The following is a 22819-nucleotide window of genomic DNA, read 5'->3' as shown; positions in this document are numbered from 1 at the left end:
TGTGTGTGTGTGTGTGTGTGTGTGTGTGTGTGTGTGTGTGTGTGTTGAGGGGCTGGTACATGATGAGTAACTCGCATGAGAAGTTTACTTTTTCCTCGCCACCCATCGACCCGAAACAGGGACAATGACAGCATGGAAACCCTAGAGCCACGCAATTTCACTAGCAATCAATTATTCAAAACAGTTATGACTGCCTTTATGCAGCTGTGTGTGTGTGTGTGTGTGTGTGTGTTTGTGTGTGTTTGTGAGTGTTTATGAGTGAGTGTGTACCTCTGAGTATGTGTGTATAAAGACAAAAACATGAGGGTCATGGGAGGTTGTTTTCACTGTATCATAACACATGACTCAGCAGCTAGGGTTCACTGAGAAGTGACATCCAAAAATCACATTCATGTAGCTGAACGTCCACATTTTTATTTTCTTCATGAAATAATGGCAATGGCTTTATATAATGTGTTTTATCAGACGGCTTCCTGATTTTGTTTATTCACATATGCATCAGTTAGTTCTTGCTATTTTCCTATACTGTTCCCACACTCTGACCCTTGACACCCTATGGCTAAAAACATGAATCTGTGTAAAGCACCAGTCAAGAAAAAAATAAAACGGGGCCCTGATTCTGACTCCTGACCAACTATTTCTTGAAATGCACTTTTCCTTTTTCTTATTTAATTTGAATATGTGTCTCACAGGTTTGGGTAAAAATAATAATGCCACCAGTCAGTCTGGCCTCTTATTCTCAGATTAATAATAATTCTGTATCTGTTGTGCAGTTTCTGGTTACAAAGCCATTCCTGTCTTTATCTCATGGAACTAAAATAAAGGCTAAAGCTGACATTTCACATTGTTTTGATCCTGGCTGCCAAAAGAATGAGTCACAGTCTTGTGTGTGGGTAGGTTTATGGACTAATTCAGCCATCTGACACATCTGAATGTGTGCGTACTTGCATGGTAATTTTATGGTGAATAAATCTGTCACATTAGGGAGACTCATTTACTAATTTAGGGACAAAAAGCTGGTCCCCACATAGTCAAGTGATATGTTAGGATAAAGACGTGGTTTTTAGCGCTACGGGCAACATAATGGAGGTCAAGAAAGGACACTGAACTTGATAATGGTGTCACATTTTATTCTGATCCAATTTTTATATTGTATATGGACATGTGATAGGGATTTTTTATTTATTTATATTTAGATAAATATATTTGAATCCCTCCTCCCTTTTCATTTATTTATTTCCCTTATTTATTTATTTATTTTTATTTATTTTATTATAATATTTTTATTGTTGTTATACCTTGTCTGTACATATATGTGCATATGTATATGTACGTATGTAGGGGTTTATATGTACTGACAGATATAACCAAAATATAATAAATACAGTTAAAAAGACATGTTTTTTGGTTAAGGTTACGAATTGGTTGAGGTTAAAAAGGTATGTTGTGTACTGTTCACTTAGGGGGATGTTACACTAACCTACATTAGATGTATTACCCCAACCTTAACTAGTCTCTCTGAGGGTTTGACAAAAAAGCAAAAATGTAATGTTTACATTTGAGAAGGGTCTGAATCACAAAAAATCACATATGAGCACGGTGTCACACTGACATGACTAAAAAAATGAGGCAAACATACTGAACATAAAAACTCCAATATGAGAGAGGCAGGGGTGAGTACCAAACCAATAAACCTGTAGAGGGCGCTGTTGCTCTATACTGGAATGAGCAGGAAGACTCTGTCTTGATATATCTTTTATCTTTAACTGACTTGTTTTCTGCATGTGTGTCTGTGTACTCGTGTATGCACGCCTGGAGAAAGCCCAAAGCGTAATTGTGTTGTGTACATGATCATCATCTCTGGTGTGATATGGGATCAAGTAGAGTGGGAGGGATATCAGTTTCCTCTGGCTAAACTTAGCTGCAGCTCCGAGGGAACCACTGAACAGAGAGGTTGAGGGAGGTCATCAAGGTCACTTGAGCAGAGAGAGGCGGCATGAAAACAAACTGCAAGACGCATCTGACTGTAAATGAATCTGTTGTGGTATCTAGCCATGCAGATTATTTTGATTTATTTTGTCCAGGCTTTGTGAAGTCTCCCTAGGGGGGAATTTTATTTGGGAAAAAAAATGATGTTTTCCAGAATCAATATCCTGGTTTCTCAGGAAACTTCACAGCCCTTGTGTGAACTGTTTTCATTGGAACTACTTTCTACCGAAAAAAGGACAAATTAATTCAAAATGATCTGTCAAGATACCACTACGGGATTTTATTCTTTTTAAAGTGGGGTGAACACACCCTTTAAAGAATAGGATTTGTGAAGATGGTGTGGCAATATTTTAATGTCAAACTATGTGAAGCTGAAGCTAGTATTACATAATGCCGTTAATGTCTTCTCGGGTCTATATGGGAGTCAGAGCAGGACATGTTCATGGGAATTACACGGATTATATTATAGGGATAATATACTGAACATAATGTGCAAAGAAGTGATTATTATATGCCTAATGGTTTAAAATAACTCTCTTTATGGAGAGTAAAAACAGGATGAAAATAATCTAATCAAAAGCTCATTTGCGTCTGCATGTGTTTGCACTCTGTTCCAGACTGCTCTGATGAGTGTACCTATCTGTGCGCAGCATACAGCACAGTTTGTCCATGCTGTTTTTGTTTGGTGATACGCTAAAGTGACTTGTAACTATCAGGAGTGCAGGCATTAGACAGTGATTCATCTCACAGTTGCCGTGGTAAAAGGCTAGTGAACCCTCTAAAGGGTCTGTATGAGTCAAACAGCAGCTCTTTAACAGATGATCTGTCTGTCACCAAGATTCCTGCCCCCAGTCTACTGTTCATTATAAATATGAGGGGTTAACAGAGCAGTTTGTTTTTTAACATGATAAACTAACAAAGGAAAATGAATCAAATTAAATTGAACAGTTCTCTGACGGTCATATTAAGATGAACTGATGTTGTTGAAAAATCTATTTCCTTGTACCCTAACAGTAAAAAACAAATGCGCAAACACCACCTGTATGACTGACTCTATAACAGCCGGTGAACTTTTAAAGCTCCACAACTGTTGACACTAAATGTAAAGCAGCAGGGAGTTGTGGCCTAGAGGGCAAAGCTGTTTTTGTCAGAGAGAGAGAATGCAGCTGAGAGGGGAGTGCAGGTTAATCAGTTGTGACTGCGGGCTATAAACACATATATTTGCCAGAGGGATTCAAAACAAGACAGAATTTGCATACAGAGAGTTGTCTTCAAAGACATCCGAAGCACACGGAGTCATGTGTAGGTTCAATGTGATGCAGGTTGTTTACCTGCGACACTGTCAGGATGATTGGTTGCTTTTGAGCAAAGGTTAGACTTGTTTTGTCAGAGAGGTTATAAAAAAAGAAAAGAAAGTGGAACATTATTCTGTCATAAACGCACATGTCTTTACCTCGAGACTTAGCCTTTGCCCAGCTGGATCTCTCCCTCTCTAGTTTTTCTCCTTTCCTCCTGTTTCTGGGTGTTTCTGCAGGAGAGAGGAGACTGTGGAAGAAGAGGAAGAAAGAAAAGAAAAGTTTTCAGGAAGGAGATTTCATCCTTTAACATATCAGGAGCTGGATGGGAAATGAGAGAAAGAGGTGGATGACATGGAAGGAAGAGGAGAAGAAGCGTGTTGCTCAGTTTTGTTGCAGTCTGTCCATGCATGGCACATCCACAGTACAGTGTAGGGGGGTGAGTGACTGAGAGAGAGGAAAAAGAGAGTATGGTAAGTATGCGTGAGTAAAAACAGCGTCATCAAGCGAGGAGGCGGACCCCGTCAGACTATGGGTGTTGTTAAAGGCGGGACTTGGCGGCTGCAACTGACAGATTACAGCGGCGGAGGCGTGGTTTGTCCCTGCAGACAGAGAAGCACGTGGCCAGGCCCGTCTGCACGAGGGAGCAGCAACAAAGACCAGCCAGTCTGGGGGAACAGAACAGAACACAGGACATCTGCTGCACACACATGTACTCTCACACTCACACACACACACACACACACTCCTTCTCTTTCACACACTCACATGCAAGGGTTCACATTTGTTCACCTCACGCAGGCATGCAGCAGCCTACTCATATATCAGCTGCAAAGGACAAACCCACACACACAACAGCATACATTTGTAACTGACAACTAATTATTCTACTAGAACACATTGTTACATGCACCACCTTTTGGCAATTTTAAGAACCACATTTGCGCACACACACCGTGTTATTCCAACAGTCACCCAGATACCCATGTACGGTGGGGTTTGTGTGTGCGAAGAAGGGGGGAGAAAGGAAGAAGAAGACAGTTTAGTGTGTGTGCTGGGAAAGTTTGGGGGGACTCCTCCCTGGTCAGAAATAACAAGAAACACATTCATGAGAGATGTAGAGGAGTTTTGTAGCACGAGTGAGGGACTGAATGGTCAGTCGGTGCTGATTCAGCAGATCACATTCATTTGATCCGATTTGTGTTGTTCTTTCTATTAATTAATGTCTCTTTAGTTCCATCCAGAATACCTTGCTATTTGACACTTTTGCACATATGTGACCCCAGTGTGTTCACTTAAAGCTGAAGTAGGTAGAAATGGAGCAAATATGATTTTAAAAAAGTTACTTTTATAAAACGGTCACTATATCCTGACAGTAGTGCATGAGACCGGTAATCCTCCGGTGTCCTCCACTGCGCCTAATGGCATCTGCAAGATTTCACAGACCGTAGGAAAACAACCAACAAGAGCCGAGCTGGAGCCTTGCCGTCTCTGAGCAGCTGTCAATCACTCGCGAACTCCGATCAAACGGTCAAACTAGGTAGCGCTGATCAAATATGAGTCAATATTCTGTTACTTTAATGCCTATTTCTTAAATAAAATGTTTTCAGAAACATCTTGTAGTGTACTGTTTAGCTGTAAAATGAGAAAGTTTGTGACCCGGCAGCCATGTTGAGATCAGTTTAGGAAGTACTAAGCACCGCCCACCAGCCAAACTTTCTCATTTTACAGCTAAACAGTGCACTACAAGATGTTTCTGAAAACATCTGACGCGAGAAATTGGCATTACAGTAAAGGAATATTGATTCATATTTGATTAGCGCTGTTAGTTTTACCATTTGATCGGAGTTTGCGAGTGAAATGACCTGTGATCGGCAAAAGTCTCCCGTCACGGGTTAGATTTGTTAAAGCCTGAAAACAGAGTCATGAGGAGGTGCAGGAGTTTAGTTCTCACTCAGAACACTTGAATTACAATGTGCTGAAAAGTTATCATTCTGCCTACTGCCGCTTTAAGGGTTCCCTCAACAATTAGAGCAATAACAACTGAAAGTAGTGAGGATTTACAACAAAGCTGTCCCTGATCTCCCCAGAATCACACAGACAGGCACCTCTCTGTTCACGAAATGTTTCTCTTTACTTATGTTAACACACACACACACATGCGCATACGTCCTCGCCCTTTTAACAAGGGGCTGCACATGAAGTTGAATGTGGACAGAGTAGAGCAGGGTGGGGGATCAAGTTTTGAAGCAATGGTTTTAGTCAGCCCTCAGTGCAGAGCTTATCAAGCCCAACACACAGCTTATGTAAATGGATAAGCTGCCATTTCCACCACTAGCCCCTTTTATCAACAGTGTCTCACCACGGCGACGCCAGACACAGGCAAGCTGTGCCCCTGGGTGTGTGTGTGTGTGTGTGTGTGTGTGTGTGTGTGTGTGTGTGTGTGTGTGTCGAGTGGGCCAATATCTGCCTAGTAACTACAGACAGGCTGTTCCAGATTCACATAAGTAATCCTCACACCCTCTCAAACCCACACACACCCACACCCACACACACACACACACACGCACAGACTGAAACACAACAAAAAAGCATAGCTGCGAATTGTATGCATCTGTTGTCATGGCAACGTTGTCACTTTCAGTTCCTCACGTGTGCCCGTCATGGTCGTGGCGAATGGCCCACCCCCCCATTCAATACTAGACACCAGCACCATTACACCTAACCACCCACACACACTCAATACTGGTACCAAAACCTACAAACACACACACACACACACACATATTTAGAAGCCAAGCTATGACATCGAGGGGGATGGGTAATGATACTCGACACCTCCCACTCTCTCCTCAGCTGCCCCCTCCCTTCACTGAAACCCATGAACCTTCACATACTAAACAGACATATATACTTCACATATATACACATGCTCCTTCTTTTCTGCTTCTCTGTAAAGGGCTGCGTTAACACAACAGTCACACACAAAGACCTCAGTGTAAAACACAGACCAGGTTTCCCCCCCTTGCCTTCACCCCTCCCTCCCTCCCTGTGCCTTCTTTACTCACATATGAAAAGCTTATGTCTGTACAACAAGGGAACCCTAGTACTACTACTACTACTGTGTCATGACACATTGACACGATTTGCAAAAAACAAATGCCACATGCTGAACTTTCACAAGCACTATTCACAATTGTCTAACCGTTCTGCGAGGAGGACTTTAAAGTGGCAATCTCAAAGAGTTTCATTTAAATAAATGTCTGTTAATCGCCAAATGAGGCAACACAATGGTGACTGAGCCTAAGGCCCACTGATGAAAGTATTGCAATATTTATATATTTGTATTATGAAATGGGTGTCTGTGGTGACATCCCCGGGGAAATTTACAGTTTTTCTCAATTGAATACACACAAAAAATTTAACTATGCACACAATTCAGAAAATTTGAATCTCATGTACATAGAAATAGAATTTATTAGAATTTTCTATTTTATTTCTATGCTCATGTATCAACAAAAGACTCCAGTTGCGTCTGAAATTCCCTACTAACATGCTATTTAGTACGCTAAAACAGTATGTGAGCTATTTTAGTATGTCCGAAACCTTAGTATGAAACCAATAGTACGCGAATTGCATACTATTTCAGTATAATATTACAGTAGGCAACGCTGGACTCTACGGCAGCATGAATAATAAAATGCAATGCGGTAGTGAAGACAGCGTTCATAACAGACGTTGACGGACAGCTCTGTTACGTCAATGACGCTTCAATTCAAGTCTAAGTATAAGATTTCACTTTGCTAGGTGTTAGGGCTGTGTATTGGCAAGAATCTGGCGATACGATACGTATCATGATACAGATGTTACGATTTAATATATTGCAATACTCTAAGCAAGGTGATATATTGCAGGTTTTTCTTTAATTTAATTTTAGGAAAACTGTCATAGTATGAAGAACACACCAGAAATAAACCATTTTAGAATAGGCAAAATCAACACATTTATGCATGCACAAAAACGTTTTGCATGGTTTTTGCCCTAAACTGCATGGGATTATCATAACGTGGTCATGTCTGTAAAGGGGAGACTCGTTGGTACCCATAGAACCCATTTTCATTCACATATCGTGAGGTCAGAGGTCAAGGGACCCCTTTGAAAATGGCCATGCCAGTTTTTCTCGCCAAAGTTTAGCGTAAATGTGGAGCGTTATTAAGCCTCCTTCTCGATAAACTAGTATGACGTGGTTGTTACCAATGGATTCCTTAATTTTTCTAGTTTCACATGATTTTTTTAAGAGGTTTATCAAAAATTGATAGCGATTTGGAGGATCAATACAGTATCGCACAACATAATATCATCAGCCAGGACTGAAATCTTAAGGATTGCGATTGCCACTTTAAATCCAAACCACGGCTGCCTTTCAGTGGTTGTCAATATTCCACCCCATTGCCACTATTTGATTACATCTTTAGATTACACCGTCACTTTAATCAGCAAATAACGCTCCTGGCTTTTGAGGACACTCCCCTGATACTTTGGTTGTCATTTGTATGCAAATGAACTCACTGTTGTCAAAGCGGGTGTGGAAAGCAGAAGACAACATTAACATCATGTGATTTTGAATTAATTACCGAATTTTACAAGTGTGAATGTTACTGGCCATCCTGCAGTTAGAGTGACTCAAATAGTCACCAGCCGGCTTTTAGTAATCAGAGATTGACAATCTGATTGAAGATGATCAGGGCTTGTTGATCAATGTTCAGGTTTCTCAACTCTTAGTGTTTGTGAGAAGAGACAAAAAAAACACTTTGTCTTTTTCAATTGTCTTATTTATGAGGGAATCAGGTCACATTTACACGTCTTTCTTTCTTTGTGTTGAATATTTTCCCCTGAAAATACACAAATATATGAATAAACACAGTATGCTAGGGATAGTAGAAGACAAGTTAGTTAGACATTATTTAAAGGACACAGATTGCATATTTGCGCTGTAAAAATTATATCTATGTGTTTGATTTATTTCCTGTGGAAGACACAATCTTACATTTATAGATAATTAGGTAAATAAGTTTCAGTTATCCCTCTTTTTTTTTGACAAATTGGTTAAAGAAAATGTCATTAAAAATAGTTTCAGGCTACATAAATAAAGACGTTTGATGAAGCCAATGTTATCTGTGTAAATAAACATATGTGTGAGTATTAAAAAAGTTAGGGGAAGATCAGCAGCAGCTACTACTTTTACTTTCACTTGGCTACACCTCTTTCCAGTTTCCACATGAATTCCGGTTTGAACTGGAGCAAACAGACTTTACTACAGCCAATGGCTTCCAGACTGTACTAGTCGACTAAGTTTCCACGAATCCACTTACGGATAGATGACAGCACATTCCCTCAAACTCACACACAAACACACAGACACGCACAAACACCACAAGGCCCTACCCCTACCCTGTTTGTGTTGTGCTCAGCGTGGCCTTTAGTGCCTGAGGATGTGGGTGACGTTATACTGACAAGGTGGGGGGGGGAATACTTTGTTGGGACTTGTTAGACCTGCAGGGCAAACTATACAGCACATATGACACGCTGCAAGTGAGTGGAAGGAACGTGTTTCACAAAAACATGACCAGTAGATGATATGATCTGGAGGCTGTTGATGTTAAAAACAGCAGGCTATAGTCAAATTTGATAGAACAAAAGAACACACTGTTTGGTGTTTATATTATCACTAGAAATATGTTTACCACCAGGACTGTAGCCAAGATCTTAGAAATACTGAGACCAAGAGTCCAAAGTGTAATCCCACCCACACATGACATTTTTGCCAAGCCACCAAAAACACAGAAACTATTTTCTTTTTCAAGAATTTTAACTGTTAATACAGATCCTGCTAAATGTATCTCCGTACACAATTATCTAGATACTATATCAAATCGTTCCCCACAACACTTTATTTTAGCACAGCTTTTTAGCCTAAAATACTCAAGAATTTGGACTCAGTAACTGTAGCTGTAAACGCCATCTCAGATTGTTGAAAACCCCCCAAAGTCCCTGAAACAATATTGACGTCTTGACATCAGGGTCCTCAGTGGTGACTTAGTGGCTACAACGCTGTTTACCAACTGCCAACTAACATGAATTTCACAACCATTTCCTAACAGTACATTCTGAAACTATACTGGTGCTGTTCTGCTCTTATCTGTTGTAGCCTCCCACAAGACATGTTTACACTCTCACCGTCAACACAGTGTCACCGTGTGTGTATGTGTGCTCTTGTAAATCTATCTCTATGAGGACCAATACAAACCTTCAGGTTGAGGACATTTTTCCAAAGTGAAGACATTGTTGGCGTGTACTCACTTGAGTCAGATCTTCAAAGAGTTGTTTGACAGTTAAGATTATATTTTAGGGAAAAGGTGAGAATAATGAGTGGGTTCAGTTTAGTGTAAGGCTTGGGGATGGGCTGGTTGGGTAGTTGTGATCGTAAAGATTAGGATAAGGGCGTGGGGGCTAAGCAATAATTTATGTAAATGAGGGTCCTCACTAGGGGTGAGTGAATACCCTTAAGTATCGATACCACAGATTCAACTCGACATCATCAACAGGATCGATCCCAAAACATTTGATCTGTCTTTCAGTAGATTATGTTTTGGGCACATGAAAACTCATAAATCCACCCATTAAACATATTTGAGATTACCTGATTAAATACAGGTTACATTTATATTTATCCTTTAAAAAAATGTCTTGTGTTTTAACATGCATCTACAGAGTATAGCAAAATAGTAAAAATAAATGCCTTAAGTTTGGCAAATCACTGATGACAATCTATTCAGAACTGACCTATATGTATATGCCTACATATGATAGCATTTAGACTTCTACTCCACTACATTTCAGAAGAAAATATTGTACTTGTTTACTCCACTACATATTTATCTATCTATATCTATCTCTCTATATATATAGATAGATATAGAGATATATATAAACACATGATGGGATACAGTACTTCACTTCAAATCTACCCAGTAGTATACAAAGTATCAACAATTGTCTCCAAGATGAGGATCAACAACATTAAAATGCTCTTACATATATGTTTTAGTGATAAAAACAAAAATAGGAACAAGGTACAGAAAGCCTGTCATTGTTGTGGAATAAACCCCGGGTCTTGCTTCACCTTGAAGAGGTTTATTTCACAACAATGAACTGCTAGCTGTACATTATCCCGCTTATCCCGCCTACTTACTCAAGAAATCAATAATTTGACACATAAACGCCCCCCCGAGTCCGACACCAGAACTATATATATATATATATATATATATATATATATACTGTATGAATTATATTACACAGCTTTGTTGTATACTTCATTCTGATTGGTCACTCACTGCTCTGTTGCTATGTATAACAGACTGTTGCTATGGGCGCAGTTCAGATGTCAGACTCTGGCGGACCATTTTTGTGTCAAATTATTGATTTCTTAAGTAAGTAGCCGTGTAATAAGCGGGATAATGTACAGCAAGCGGGTCATTGTTGTAAAATAAACCTCTTCAAGGTGAAGCCAGACCCGGGGTTTATTTCACAACATTATCCCTTACTATATAACACTTAAAGGAGACATTCTGCATGGCAAGCACTTTTACTTTTGATACTTTAAGCATTTTGCTGATAATACTTCTGTACTTTTACTTAAGTAACATTTTGAATTTGGGACTTTTACTTGTAACGGAGTATTTTCAGACTGTGGTATTTCTACTTCTAGTATCTGAGTACTTCCTCCACCTCTGACATTAACCAATTTTAATTAATTGGTATCGTATCAATACTTGTGTGATCCTGGCCCGGGTGTAATACTTGGTATCAGTTTGAAATGTCCTGGTATCACCCACTGCTTTGCTCTTGTCTGTTGATACCTCCCAGAAAACATGTTTACACTCTCAGTGTCAACAAAACAAGTGTGTGTATGCAGGAGGGAGGGTGGGCAGCCTAGTGTCATCCTCTCTTATAACAAACAGGCTCGTATATCTTCCTGGTTATAAAACTACACTTGTTTGTTCCTCTGACATAAATAATCAGCAGGAGGGGCGAGGCTGTTTTAAAGGATCCATATCATGCTCATTTTCAGGTTCATACGTTTATTTTGTGTTTCTACTAGAACATGTTTACATGCTGTAATGTTCAAAAAACACATTATTTTTCTCATACCGTCTGCCTGAATATACCTGTATTTACCCTCTGTCTGAAACGCTCCGTTTTAGTGCATTTCAATGGAATTGCAATGGAATTGCAATGGAATTGCGTTGATAGGCAACAGTTTGGGTCCATGTTTACTTCCTGTCAGCTGATGTCATTCACATACACTGCAACAGGAAATAAACTGGGACAGATTTAGAATGTTTACGTTTAAAACCGTGTAATGGTCTAAATATATTGTATATTTGTGACATCACAAATGGACAGCAATCTTAACGGCTTGTTTCAAACGCGCAATTTCTAAATACAGACTGTGTGTGTGTTTCTCCGTATATTGAGCGTTTTGATACTTTAAAGGGACTGTTTGTAATTTCTTACATGTATAAATCACTCGGGTCAGTGTCCCATGCGCGCTCGCATATGTCTCTGCTGTACTCTGCTCCTCTGCCTGCTTGCCTTCACTCAGCTCGCTCCACCTCACGTGCATGCGCGCACACTACCCACTGCAGAAGAGTTAGTTTAGCTCTGAGAATATCTAGTAAATGTACAGTGGACGTTTGTGCAGAAATAAATGCTGCAGCTCCTCCAGACCAACAGAGGTTTTCCGTGTCTTGTGAAGTGACGGGGCTCCGCAGCGAGAAACGTTATCGTCTCCGACCGGGTGCTGGTGTCTCCCCTGTTTCCTCCGGCCGTGGTCGGGAGGCTGAAGCAGGAAAAGCCAACACTAGGATCAGCATTGATTCATGGAGAGACCTTCGTCTGGTCAGCTATAACAATACTGCCAAGCAGGTGAAATATAGAGTGATATTGTGGTTTTAGCTGACGTGTGTCGCCTCACTGTTTTGAGCGATGCTCGTTCATGTCTATGTAGAGCGAGCACAAGCGCGAGCCTGACGCTGACTTTCGTTGACTTAACGGCCACAGGTGTTGCTGTTAACAAGCATTTCTGAATCTTACAAACAGTCACTTTAATGAATTGTATATACTGTATGTATATGTTATTGTATTTATTTTGTTCTTTTTTTTAATTTTTATTTATCATTGAATTGACGCTTTGGCAATATTGTTCACCTGACAAGTCATGCCAATAAAGCAAATTGAATTGAAAAATATAGAACATTGGACAAAGAGGAATTCATATCTTAATAATCATACTTTTTTTTTATTAATTCTGTCACGTCAGCAGCACCATTGTTCATTTAAATGCCTTATGTGTGATTACTCAATAAAGCAGATTCGTGGCCTTGTAGGAGGAGGATGACGAATGGATGTGTAATAACGCAACACTAGCTGTGCGCATGCGCAGAACCGACTACAGACAGAAGAACTGTACACAGCGCTCCACCGGGGGCTCCGCGGTCAGCCAATAGCGACACGTGGTTTTACCCGTGACATCATCCAGCAGCCACTCCTCTTTACTAAAGAAGGAAACAAACATCCATCCAGAAGGAACGGGAGACGGAGAGAGAGAGATAGAAGAGAGAGAGGCAGGAGGCCGAGAGGAAGGGAGAATTAAACCCACCTAAACCTGTCTGACACGAAGGACAACCAACACATCAACACAGCTAAAGGAAGAAGACTTAAAGGACATTACAGGGGAAACGGTTTCTTCTTCTCTCCAGGACCACTTTTTCCTGTCGTCTCGCAAGAGAGAAACTTCATTTTTAGCAGGTGATGATCTTGGATTATTATTGGGTGTTTTTTCCTCTTTAAAAAAGGATGATTTTAAAGTCTTGTCGAGGTAAACAAGGAAAAAGAGGGGTGTTTAACTAACTAGCAGCTGGTCGGTCACTGCGACCTTTAAAGGCTGGATTGAAAGGTCAGAGAGGTTGTATGTGTGATGGTATTGTGTGGTAAACAAGCTGTTTTTTTCGGTGTTTTGGTGTCGTTGAAGTTGTCATCATCTCCTCCTCCTTGACTGGAAATATCACAAGCCCTGAAAACGTGACTCCAGTCTGCTTTAAGGGGAAAACAAGAACACGGGAGGGATAGCTAGTGCTGCTTTGCTTTGCTGTCTCTGTTTTTCTATTTCACTCCAGAGAGCTGGGGGGGATGGGGGAACCAAAGCCAGCTAATTCCTCTCTAGAAATAGAAAATTCATAAGCCGAATGAGGCAAGTAGAGCGAAAGAGAGATGCTGTGAAATTACTACACATTATAGTTAAATATTAAATGATCTGCCAGTACATCTTTGTGTGTGTTTGAAGAAGAAGAAGGAGGTAAAATGAGGTTTGCTCGGTGTTTAAGAGCTATGTAGCACCACCAAGTCCTTTCTAAGTACTTAAGTGTGATTATATAGTCGAGGTTGATCACAATGCTTCTTTGGAAATAGGTAGAAAAATGTCTATTTAGTAGAAAATACTGCGAGAAAAAAGAGAGCTACAAAACAGGAAGCAAAGAGAGAGAGATTGCAGACAAAGGAAGAAAGAAGAAACAAAGGAGAGCAGAGACCACACTGTCTAGACTGTGGGTTATTTCAGAAAACATCAGTGCTGTTTGTCTTCCTAATCAATCTCTGATGGTTATTTTACAGCATTGTGTCCCCTTTTTAGAGAGAATGATTTAGTGTGTGTGTGACAAAACAACAGAGAGGGCTTTTTCCTGTTCTGTCCTTCAGTGTGACTCAGTAGTTTTCAGCACAGCAGGGCCTGAAATATGAGCTAAGCCTCTGTCTAGATACAGGAGCACTGTCTTCCAACCTTTTGTTTGAGAGATTCTCACAGCTATGTTGTTTTAAACTGGACTCAATTGTTGATTGCTTTAGAGACCAATCAGCACAATTTCGATCCAGAGCATTTTTTTCACATTTTATTGCTCAGTGAGTGGATTTTTTTTGTGAAAGGAAGTTGGTGGTGACTGGTAAATCTGCCCTGTGCTGGAAACCCCCAGACTTGCCCCATCGGATGTTCAGTTTTTCACAATACATTGTTAGTGACATAGCTTACTGCCAATTTGAAGAAGCGAGACATAGGTATTTTATTTAGCTTATGGGGCAGTAAAGTAGCTATTGATTAATAAAGGTGTATTTGAGTAGCTCCATTTGGTGATGGACACCAACATTAACAACAATCAGTTATATTTCATGTGTGCTTTTCTCCCTAAAAAAACTAATTTGATCATCAAACATGTAAAAACTTCTCAAATATTCAGTGTATTCGTGCCAGATTGGTAGCTGGCTGGATTTAAATGTGGGTAACTTGAGTGATTTTACCTCCTTCCTCTTCCCTGTGTGTGTGAGGTCTTGGTAAAGGTTAACATGCCTCCTGTTTGTTTGACAGCTGGGCCCGAACGTGACAGCTGAGCCACACTGTCCATTGTTCCTTTGTGTCAGAAAGTCAACAGTCACGGTTAATCTGTTAAGCAGCTATAGTCCTTGTCGTGTTCTCGGTTGTGTCTTTCATGCTGTTTTTCTTGTCAGATGTGATGTAGTCTCCTTTTTTGAGGAGCTGTTTTTACTCAAAGACCTTATCCAAGAACACAGAGATATCAGCCCAAATCCTACAGTCCAAATGTAGCTGTCAACATAATAAACTGGTGTTGGGTTTAAAGAGAACGATACTGATGATCACGTGCAAAGAAAATTCCTTTCGAGCGACACGTTAGTCACAGACCTCTAGATCAGTCCTGTCTGGTATTTGTCAGCAGTCAGCAGTTGAACACGTGACGCAAAGGGAGAGAAGGTCTTTGTGGGCTTTTCCAAGGAAACCCTTTGTTGACACGGCAGTGATAGCATGCAGGGGGAGATAAAGAGAGGAGGAGGAAGAGGAGGAGGAGGGGTTGTGAGGGGAAGCTCAAGATTTAATGGCACTTGTTATTAGTCTGTTGGTGAGGCCAGGACACCTCGAGTGAACTGACAGGACGCTCTGAAACAACTGCCAGCGTCTGCTGGAACGTTAAGCTCGCCTAGTGTCCTGTTTGTGTCCGTGAGCAGAATACAGACGAGCTTCACACCAACGCATGCGAGCAGCTGCCATGTTACAGCACGACAGGGCCAAAGGTTGTTTGAAATATGGTTCTGTTGTACGCTGGTAGCTGTTTTTCTTCTCTGGGGTGGTTCTGTATCAGTCGATCAGACTATTTGTAAAGCAGTCAGAGCACGACTGGCCGACAGGATACCTCTCTTTACCCAGCTAATCTAGGCCTTCCTGTCTGTCTGTTTGCTCATTCATCATGGTGTTTTTGATCTGTTAGACTCAAAGGCAGCGCCTCCCATTACACAACTTCCTGCTGTATTGCGTTGCAGCCGAGCAGGCAACGTCATAGGGCTACACATTTTGCCAAGTTACGCACATACACGCTTGTTTATGGGCGTGTGTGTGGGTAGAAATGATTCGGAAGGTTTTGAAATGCCCTGTGGGGCAAGAATCACACGGGGGAAGGGAGGGACTTTTTCTGAAACCTGCTGACCTACTTTGTTCCTGTTCATTCATTATCTTGTGTCTTTTGGTAAGAACAGAACAGTGACCGAGATAGTGAGTCAGCGCTTTGTTTCGTGTCAATACGGAGGAAGTGAATGGACTGATGAGGCAGTGTTAGTAATTGTGAAGTCATTTTTGGTCATGTAATTATCATGACACACAGTGATTACGCATATAACACTTATTACATTTAGTTATAATGCCAGCTATGTGACTACGATGAGCTATTGGAAAAGGGGGAACAGTTGATGAGAAAGACAAAGTTAGGAAGAGCCAACTGTTCTCAGAACTGTGAAAAGGGGTTCATGGGGGAGGGGATGGTGGGAGGAAAAGGGGGACACAACAGCGAACAAAGCGTTGGGACAGAACGGAGTCCAGTTTCTGCCAAGGTGCTGAGCAGAAACACAGCGAGTGTTGTTTGTTCTCTGGACTTCCTGTGGAGAAGCGTTCATTACTGTATTCAGGCTAAAGGGCAAGCCCAAAGAGACAGGCATGTTGTTCGACAATTTTCATAATATGACTCGTGTTATCTGTGAGCGCTGTTGACACAGCAACAAGTTTCTTCTTTGGAACCAGATTGGCAGCGTCTTTACGGGGAAATGTGTCCCGTGATGGAATAAAAACAGAAGCTTTTAGTCGTGTTTCACTTTGAGGTGTAAAAAATAAAATGCTCTCTCTCTCTCTGTGTGTGTGCCTGTCAGTCTAACTCTCACTCTGTTTCTCTCATTCTGTTAGCAATGGCCCAAGAGACGAACCAGAGCCAGGTGCCCATGCTTTGTGCCACGGGCTGCGGTTTCTATGGCAACCCAAGAACCAATGGTATGTGCTCCGTATGCTATAAGGATCACCTGACGCGGCAGCAGAGCAGCGACCGCATGAGCCCCCTCAGCCCTATGGGCATGGGTAAGTAAAAAAAAAAAATACAAAAAAAGAGATAAAGAATTCTGTCCGAGTCTCATATAAAAAAACGATTGCAATCCAAATTTCAGAAGCCCTGAGTTTGTGTTGTAAACACAATACATGTACCATACACTACATATTTATAACTAGAGATAAGGAGAGGCTCGAGGAAGTGTAGACATTGTTTTGAAATACTACCAGTTCCAGGCCAGTCGGCGTATTTTCCCAGCTCTCCTCCCCCTGCCCTCCCTCTCTGTTTTTCCACTCTGTGTAATGAAAGACAGCTGTTTTCTTTATTACAGTGTTCAAGGTTAGGTGGGTGTTCACTACTTTAGACATTTCTAAGGTCAAATATTGAAGTTTCTCTCACAGTGCGCCACTGGCAACCTGTTGTGACCTATTTTTCAAACAAGATAAACACATTGCAAAGAGAAAGATTATCTTGAATACAGCTTTGAGATGGGAAATTGGCCCGATACTTCTACATTACCAAGAAAATATTTTGAATTATTAATCTGGGGTAGATGAGATGAGTTTGTTATATTTTAATTTCTACATCAATACAGTGCAGTACTTTCTACAGTACAAGTGTTTTTCCGCCTAATATTTTACATAATTTGTACTTTTGTATTGATTTAAAATGTCATTGTTTTCTACTTTGTCTAATTTCTCAATCAATCTATTCTTGTCCAGGCTCAGCTGGTAGTCCTACCTCAGAGGCCTCAGCCATCCTGAGACTAGAAGCCAGTTTAGCAAAGGTTGACGCCTCGCCTGCCTCTTCACCAGACATGTCTAGGTCAGTATTGGCTGCGTTTGATTGTTCAAGGTAGTAAGTAATTGTTGAATGTGAGAACTGCTTATTCCTTTTCTCCCGTTGATCCCTGTTTCTCCCTTTATTTAAACCTACAGAACTATTCAAGGATCTCTCCCTGTTACTCAACAAATGACAGAGATGAGCATTTCGAGAGAAGACAAGCCTGAACCCTTAGAGCCTGGTAAAAACCGCAGAAACACACATACACACACACACACACACTTGTAGCTGACATAAACAAGCAAGACATTTGACACACAGGCAAGAGAACAGACACACGCAGGTGACTGCTCACACACAGACTTCTTAAGGCAAACACGGCCTTGCAGGACCCACTGCAGCCACAGTTTATTTTTGATGCTTCGCTGCATATCTTAAACCCAACTGTTGGTTTTACTTACAGCCTCCAAGAAAAAGAGGAGACCTAAAAATAACCCTGTTTAAAAATACCTCTACGCCAGAGGGCATTCTCAGATTGGATGCTGCCTGCCAGAGGCTCTCTCAGACTAGTGCGCTGTTTTTTCTGCCAAGAACAAGAGGGGGCAATTTAGAGATAAGGAACATACTAATTACTGTCTGCTCGGAACAAAAGTACACAATTTCACTTGCCCACGTGTTTGCATGTCTTGTAGAACTATGAACAAAACTCATTAATCTGCTGTTCTTGCAAAATGAAAGATATCAGATACTGGCAAATTCAATCTAGCATGACTAATAAGTGTTTTTTCACTATTGTTTTTCTTTTATGTAGTTGTAAACCAGCCTGCTGCTTCTAGCCCTTCTCCTGTAGCTTCTTCCAGCAGTGAAGAAGGCAAGGGTGAGACCCCGAAACCCAAGAAGAATAGGTGCTTCTTGTGCCGTAAAAGGGTGGGCCTTACAGGTGAGAAAGGGGGACATGAAGGGGTGTCTGATGCAACACATTCCTGTCAGTGGTTCAGGTTGTGATGATTGTTTTACTGGTTATAGATGGAAAGACAGGGTTTTCTCTTACCATCTCTCAAGTGTAGTCGTTCACCTCTCCCGTTCTAACTTTGACCCCTGACCTTTTTTGCTTCCAGGGTTCGACTGTCGCTGTGGCAATCTGTTCTGCGGCATCCACCGATACTCAGACAAGCACAACTGTCCATACGATTACAAAGCCGAGGCTGCCGCCAAGATCCGCAAAGAGAACCCCGTGGTGGTAGCTGACAAGATCCAGAGAATATAGATTTTACAAAGCAAAAACAACAACAACAGCAGCGGCGACAACAACTTTGACAAAGACTTGAGAATGAGTGTGAACCTTTTGAAATGAGCACTGGCATGAGTGGCTACGTGAGGATCGAAAGGACCTTGATTTACAAAAATTACAACCTCAAGAAAATGACGGAGGGAAAAAAAAGAAGAAAAAATGAAAAGATCGTGTCTGAGGGAGATGCATGAATGATCACTTTTCTCCTTTTTTGATTAATTCATTAGTTTGTTTTATCCTATTTTCTGTGGTGTGTGACTTTGCCGCTGTTAAGTCCTCTTTTTTTTTTCTAAGAATATGTATTGTCTTATTAAGAGCAGCCCAGGCTAAGGATACGCTGTGCTCCTCTCACCCAAACCAGGCGCCATTTTGTGCCAAACCGTAGACAGCCATTTTACTTTAAGACCCTGTCACGTGTCAGACACCAGCAGGTCTTTCAAAGCATTCAGACTACACAGTAACAGTCCACACAAGTTGTGTCCCTCAACCTTTTGAACTTCTTTGTTCTGTGCTCCGTTGGTACTGGAGTCAGTCGACGTTTGGAGAACCGTACAACTGTCCCCCACCACGCACAAGGGGCTTTGTTACTTTGTCTCTGTCTTTCCTAGCTTTACCTACCTCACAGCTGCTGTGTTAAGCTTTGTTGTCTTCCCTTTTACGTTGTTGTCATCAGCTTCGACCCCCAGCAGAACAATGGATCATCTTGATAGTCGGCCTCAGTGACCCTCTGATCAGCATGTCTGTGTTGACTTCGATCGGTTTGATTGTGATGAGGCTGTTTTCCATTATGGCTGGAGGTATCATGCTAGACAGGGACAAAAAAAAAGACTCCACGTTTCACTGAATCTAAACATTTTCAATGGACATAATGGGTAAAAGGGGTTCCCCAACTGGTCTGAGCTCATATTGTAATCACAGACGCCTGGTGCAGGGCTGTGTGTACCGATGTGTGGCCTGAGAGGAAGGACGGCACCCTTCCCTGCTGGGCCTGATTGGTGAATTTAAGCAACAATATTGTCGGGGCATGAATGAATGGGATAAATGCATGAGTTACTCTTCATCTGCGTTAGTGTTTCAGAAATATTTGGCATCACTCAACATAGGGTTTCAGACGTTTTATTTGCTGAGAGACAATTATCTGTTATGTTTTATTAGCTTTTTTTTCCTCTTCCATTGATATTGTACTGATGTTAGCGCATGTATCCAGTGCATTTTGTGGAATTAGGGTATGTGAACCATGATTTTTTTTTTTTTTTTAATGCGCTAACAGAACGTTCATGTGAGCACAGTGAGTGTGTGTATGTGTGCGTGCGAGCGTGTGTGTGTGTGTGTGTGTCGAACCCTTTTTTGTCTGTGGAGCTACCCGGTTTATCAGCACATGTTTACAGAACTACAGGAGCATGCCAGAGCTAGATTTATGAAAAATAATAGATACCAAGATTAGATGTAACTTCTCATCTGTCTAACAGCTATTGGTGTGTGTGTCTGCTTTAGAGCACCGTAGAGAAGTGTGTGTGCGTGTGTGTGTGTATTTGTGCGCGTGCATGTGCACATTCCCGTGCAAAAAAAGTGTGTTTTCATGGCTGCCTGACACATTGAAACCCACGTATGTTTGTGACTTGTGTTAATCCCCACTTTTTTTTTCTCCCCCTCCCCCCCTGTAAGGATGTTTTTCATTTAAAAGACAACTGTATGTATCCGTTTTGAGTTTTTTTTTCCCTTTCTGATTCTTAGTTATATGCAAATTTGTACAAAAAATGAAAAAACAACAACAAACTGTGTTGATATTTATGTATTACATATAATCTTGCTATCCAGCATTACGACAGAATAGTATCATGTAAATAAAACTGTACAGAGAGACATTACTACGCTTCGTTGTGTGTTGACTTTCGCAGCTCACCATTTTCTCATTTCTCAAGAGTTGTACTGTGTTTGTCTATTTCAACAGTTTGTTTTCAACAGTGTTACACATTTTATAGCCTTTTCTTGTGCAGATAAACCTGTCAGGCCAAAAGGGCAACTTTAAACATTGTAAATAGGTTTGTTATACCATAGCATAGTAACTATGACTCAAAGGACGGCTGTTTTGAGAAGATGAAGTTAGTGATGAATCAGCACTAGATGTATATGAGTCAACATCGTGGAGCTAATTTCAGTCAGGACACGACCAGTGTAGGAGCCACATGTCAGGAGCTCCAGCCTCTAATACCTTACCTAGGCTAACTTTAGCATTCTCACGTTAATACAGAGCGCTGGCGGCACAGACTGTAAACCTCGCTCCAGAGACTCTTCCTGGAAGGAAGCGATCCTGTTCCGCTCTATCTGGGTTAACGCTGTACATGCAGGACTCCCATTATGTGTGTCTGTTTCAGTCTGAGACAATCTGTGCATTCTAATACCCATACTACCATACTACACACAGTATGTCAAATGCAGTATGCCAAAAATACCAGGATGTCCTACTGCATCCGGTCACATTTTGCAGTATGCAAGCCAGCATGCTTTTCTGGCTATTCTGACACACAATCCTCTGCACAGTGGATATATGAGCAAGAGGGTCAAAGTTCAAGGCACAATGTAATGATGAAGTAGTATGTCCCAATTGTATGCTAAAGAAAAAGTATGCGATATGGAAAGCAGCCCCTGTGTTTTCTCACACTCCTGTTGGGAGCTCTGGGGCGGAGTGTGTTCACAGATGGCGTCACAGCAACAGCTGCTCAGACAGCTGAGGTGTGCTCATGTGGTGTCCCTGTGACAGAAAGCTACAGAGATCACATTGTCTGGACACAAGTGTAAAGTACAATGGAGGATTTACACACACACGTATTGGGTGGGAAAACCTTTAAGTGTTCGAACTAGGGCTGTCAAAGTTAACGCGATAATAGCGCGTTAACGTACATTTTTTTAATGCGACTAATTTCTGTAATGCATTAACACAAGTTGCGATTTCTAGGTCGTAGCGGGCTCAGTTTTAAAGCTAGTGAAGATATTGGTTTCATATAAAACTAGAACACCTAAGGAATCCATTGGTAACAACCATGTCATACTAGGAGGCTAAATAACACTCCAAACTTACGCTAAATTTTGGCGAGGAAAAACTGGCATGGCCATTTTCAAAGGGGTCCCTTGACCTCTGACCTCAAGATATGTGAATGAAAATGGGTTATTTATGCTAAATGCAGCACCTGTGAGGGTTTATGGACAATATTTGTCATTGTTTTGTGTTCAAATAATAAATATATACATACATTTGCCCACTCCCAGAGTATTAAATACTTGACAAATCTCCCTATTAAAAATGTGCGATTAATCACGATTAACTATTTTAATCAATTGACAGCCCTATTTCAAACTCAAGATTTGTATTGAGCTCCAGGAAGTATCAGTGTATTATAACAAAATGAATCACTGACTGCACCATCCTCCTTACTGTTAATCACAAGTCTACATGTCCTTTGAACCAGAGAGGACGGAAGAGTGCACTTCATAACTAATGTGGCAACAGATGAGAGGAGGATCAACACACTCCAAATGTGACCTGAAGCAACTACAGACATCCTGAATCACATTTTTTATGTGTGTGTGTGTGTGCAAAGAGTTGGACACATACACTCTGGTGTCAGTAATCCATCACCCCCCACACGCACACTAACCTATAATTTGTTTCACTGATGTGTGCAGGCAGCCCATTTATCTGTGTCACCCTCTCTGTCTGTGTCTGTCGTTGGGTGTGACTGAGGTTAAAAAACTGGCTCAGTAGACGTAAAACGTCAGAGATTCTGAGCGGCCGAAAACGACAGATGTTGTTGCCAGATGTGCAAAAGGAGATGGGAGTTATATGAGGCCACAGACAGTAAATACAAACAAGAACACACTCTCATCTCTCAAGAAAACGGTTTCACCCACATTAACTGCATCTTCCTCCTCTAATTGTTTTTAAGTACGTCTGTCTCTATATTGTTTCTACA

General features: G+C 41.2%; 1 protein-coding gene across 1 annotated transcript; it reads left to right on the top strand.

The window, feature by feature from the left end:
- The first annotated feature begins 12902 nt into the window (after positions 1–12902).
- zfand5a (zinc finger, AN1-type domain 5a) lies at positions 12903–20716 on the top strand. The gene is made up of 6 exons (XM_074638501.1): positions 12903–13157; positions 16639–16806; positions 17497–17599; positions 17713–17798; positions 18369–18497; positions 18676–20716. The coding sequence occupies exons 2-6, from the start codon at positions 16641–16643 to the stop codon at positions 18822–18824; spliced, it is 633 nt and encodes a 210-aa protein (XP_074494602.1). The 5' UTR covers positions 12903–13157; positions 16639–16640; the 3' UTR covers positions 18825–20716.
- Positions 20717–22819: the final 2103 nt, after the last annotated feature.

Source organism: Sebastes fasciatus, chromosome 6 (assembly GCF_043250625.1).
Source record: "Sebastes fasciatus isolate fSebFas1 chromosome 6, fSebFas1.pri, whole genome shotgun sequence".
Classification (NCBI taxonomy): Eukaryota; Metazoa; Chordata; class Actinopteri; order Perciformes; family Sebastidae; genus Sebastes; species Sebastes fasciatus.
This window is presented reverse-complemented; position numbering and strand designations above follow the sequence as displayed.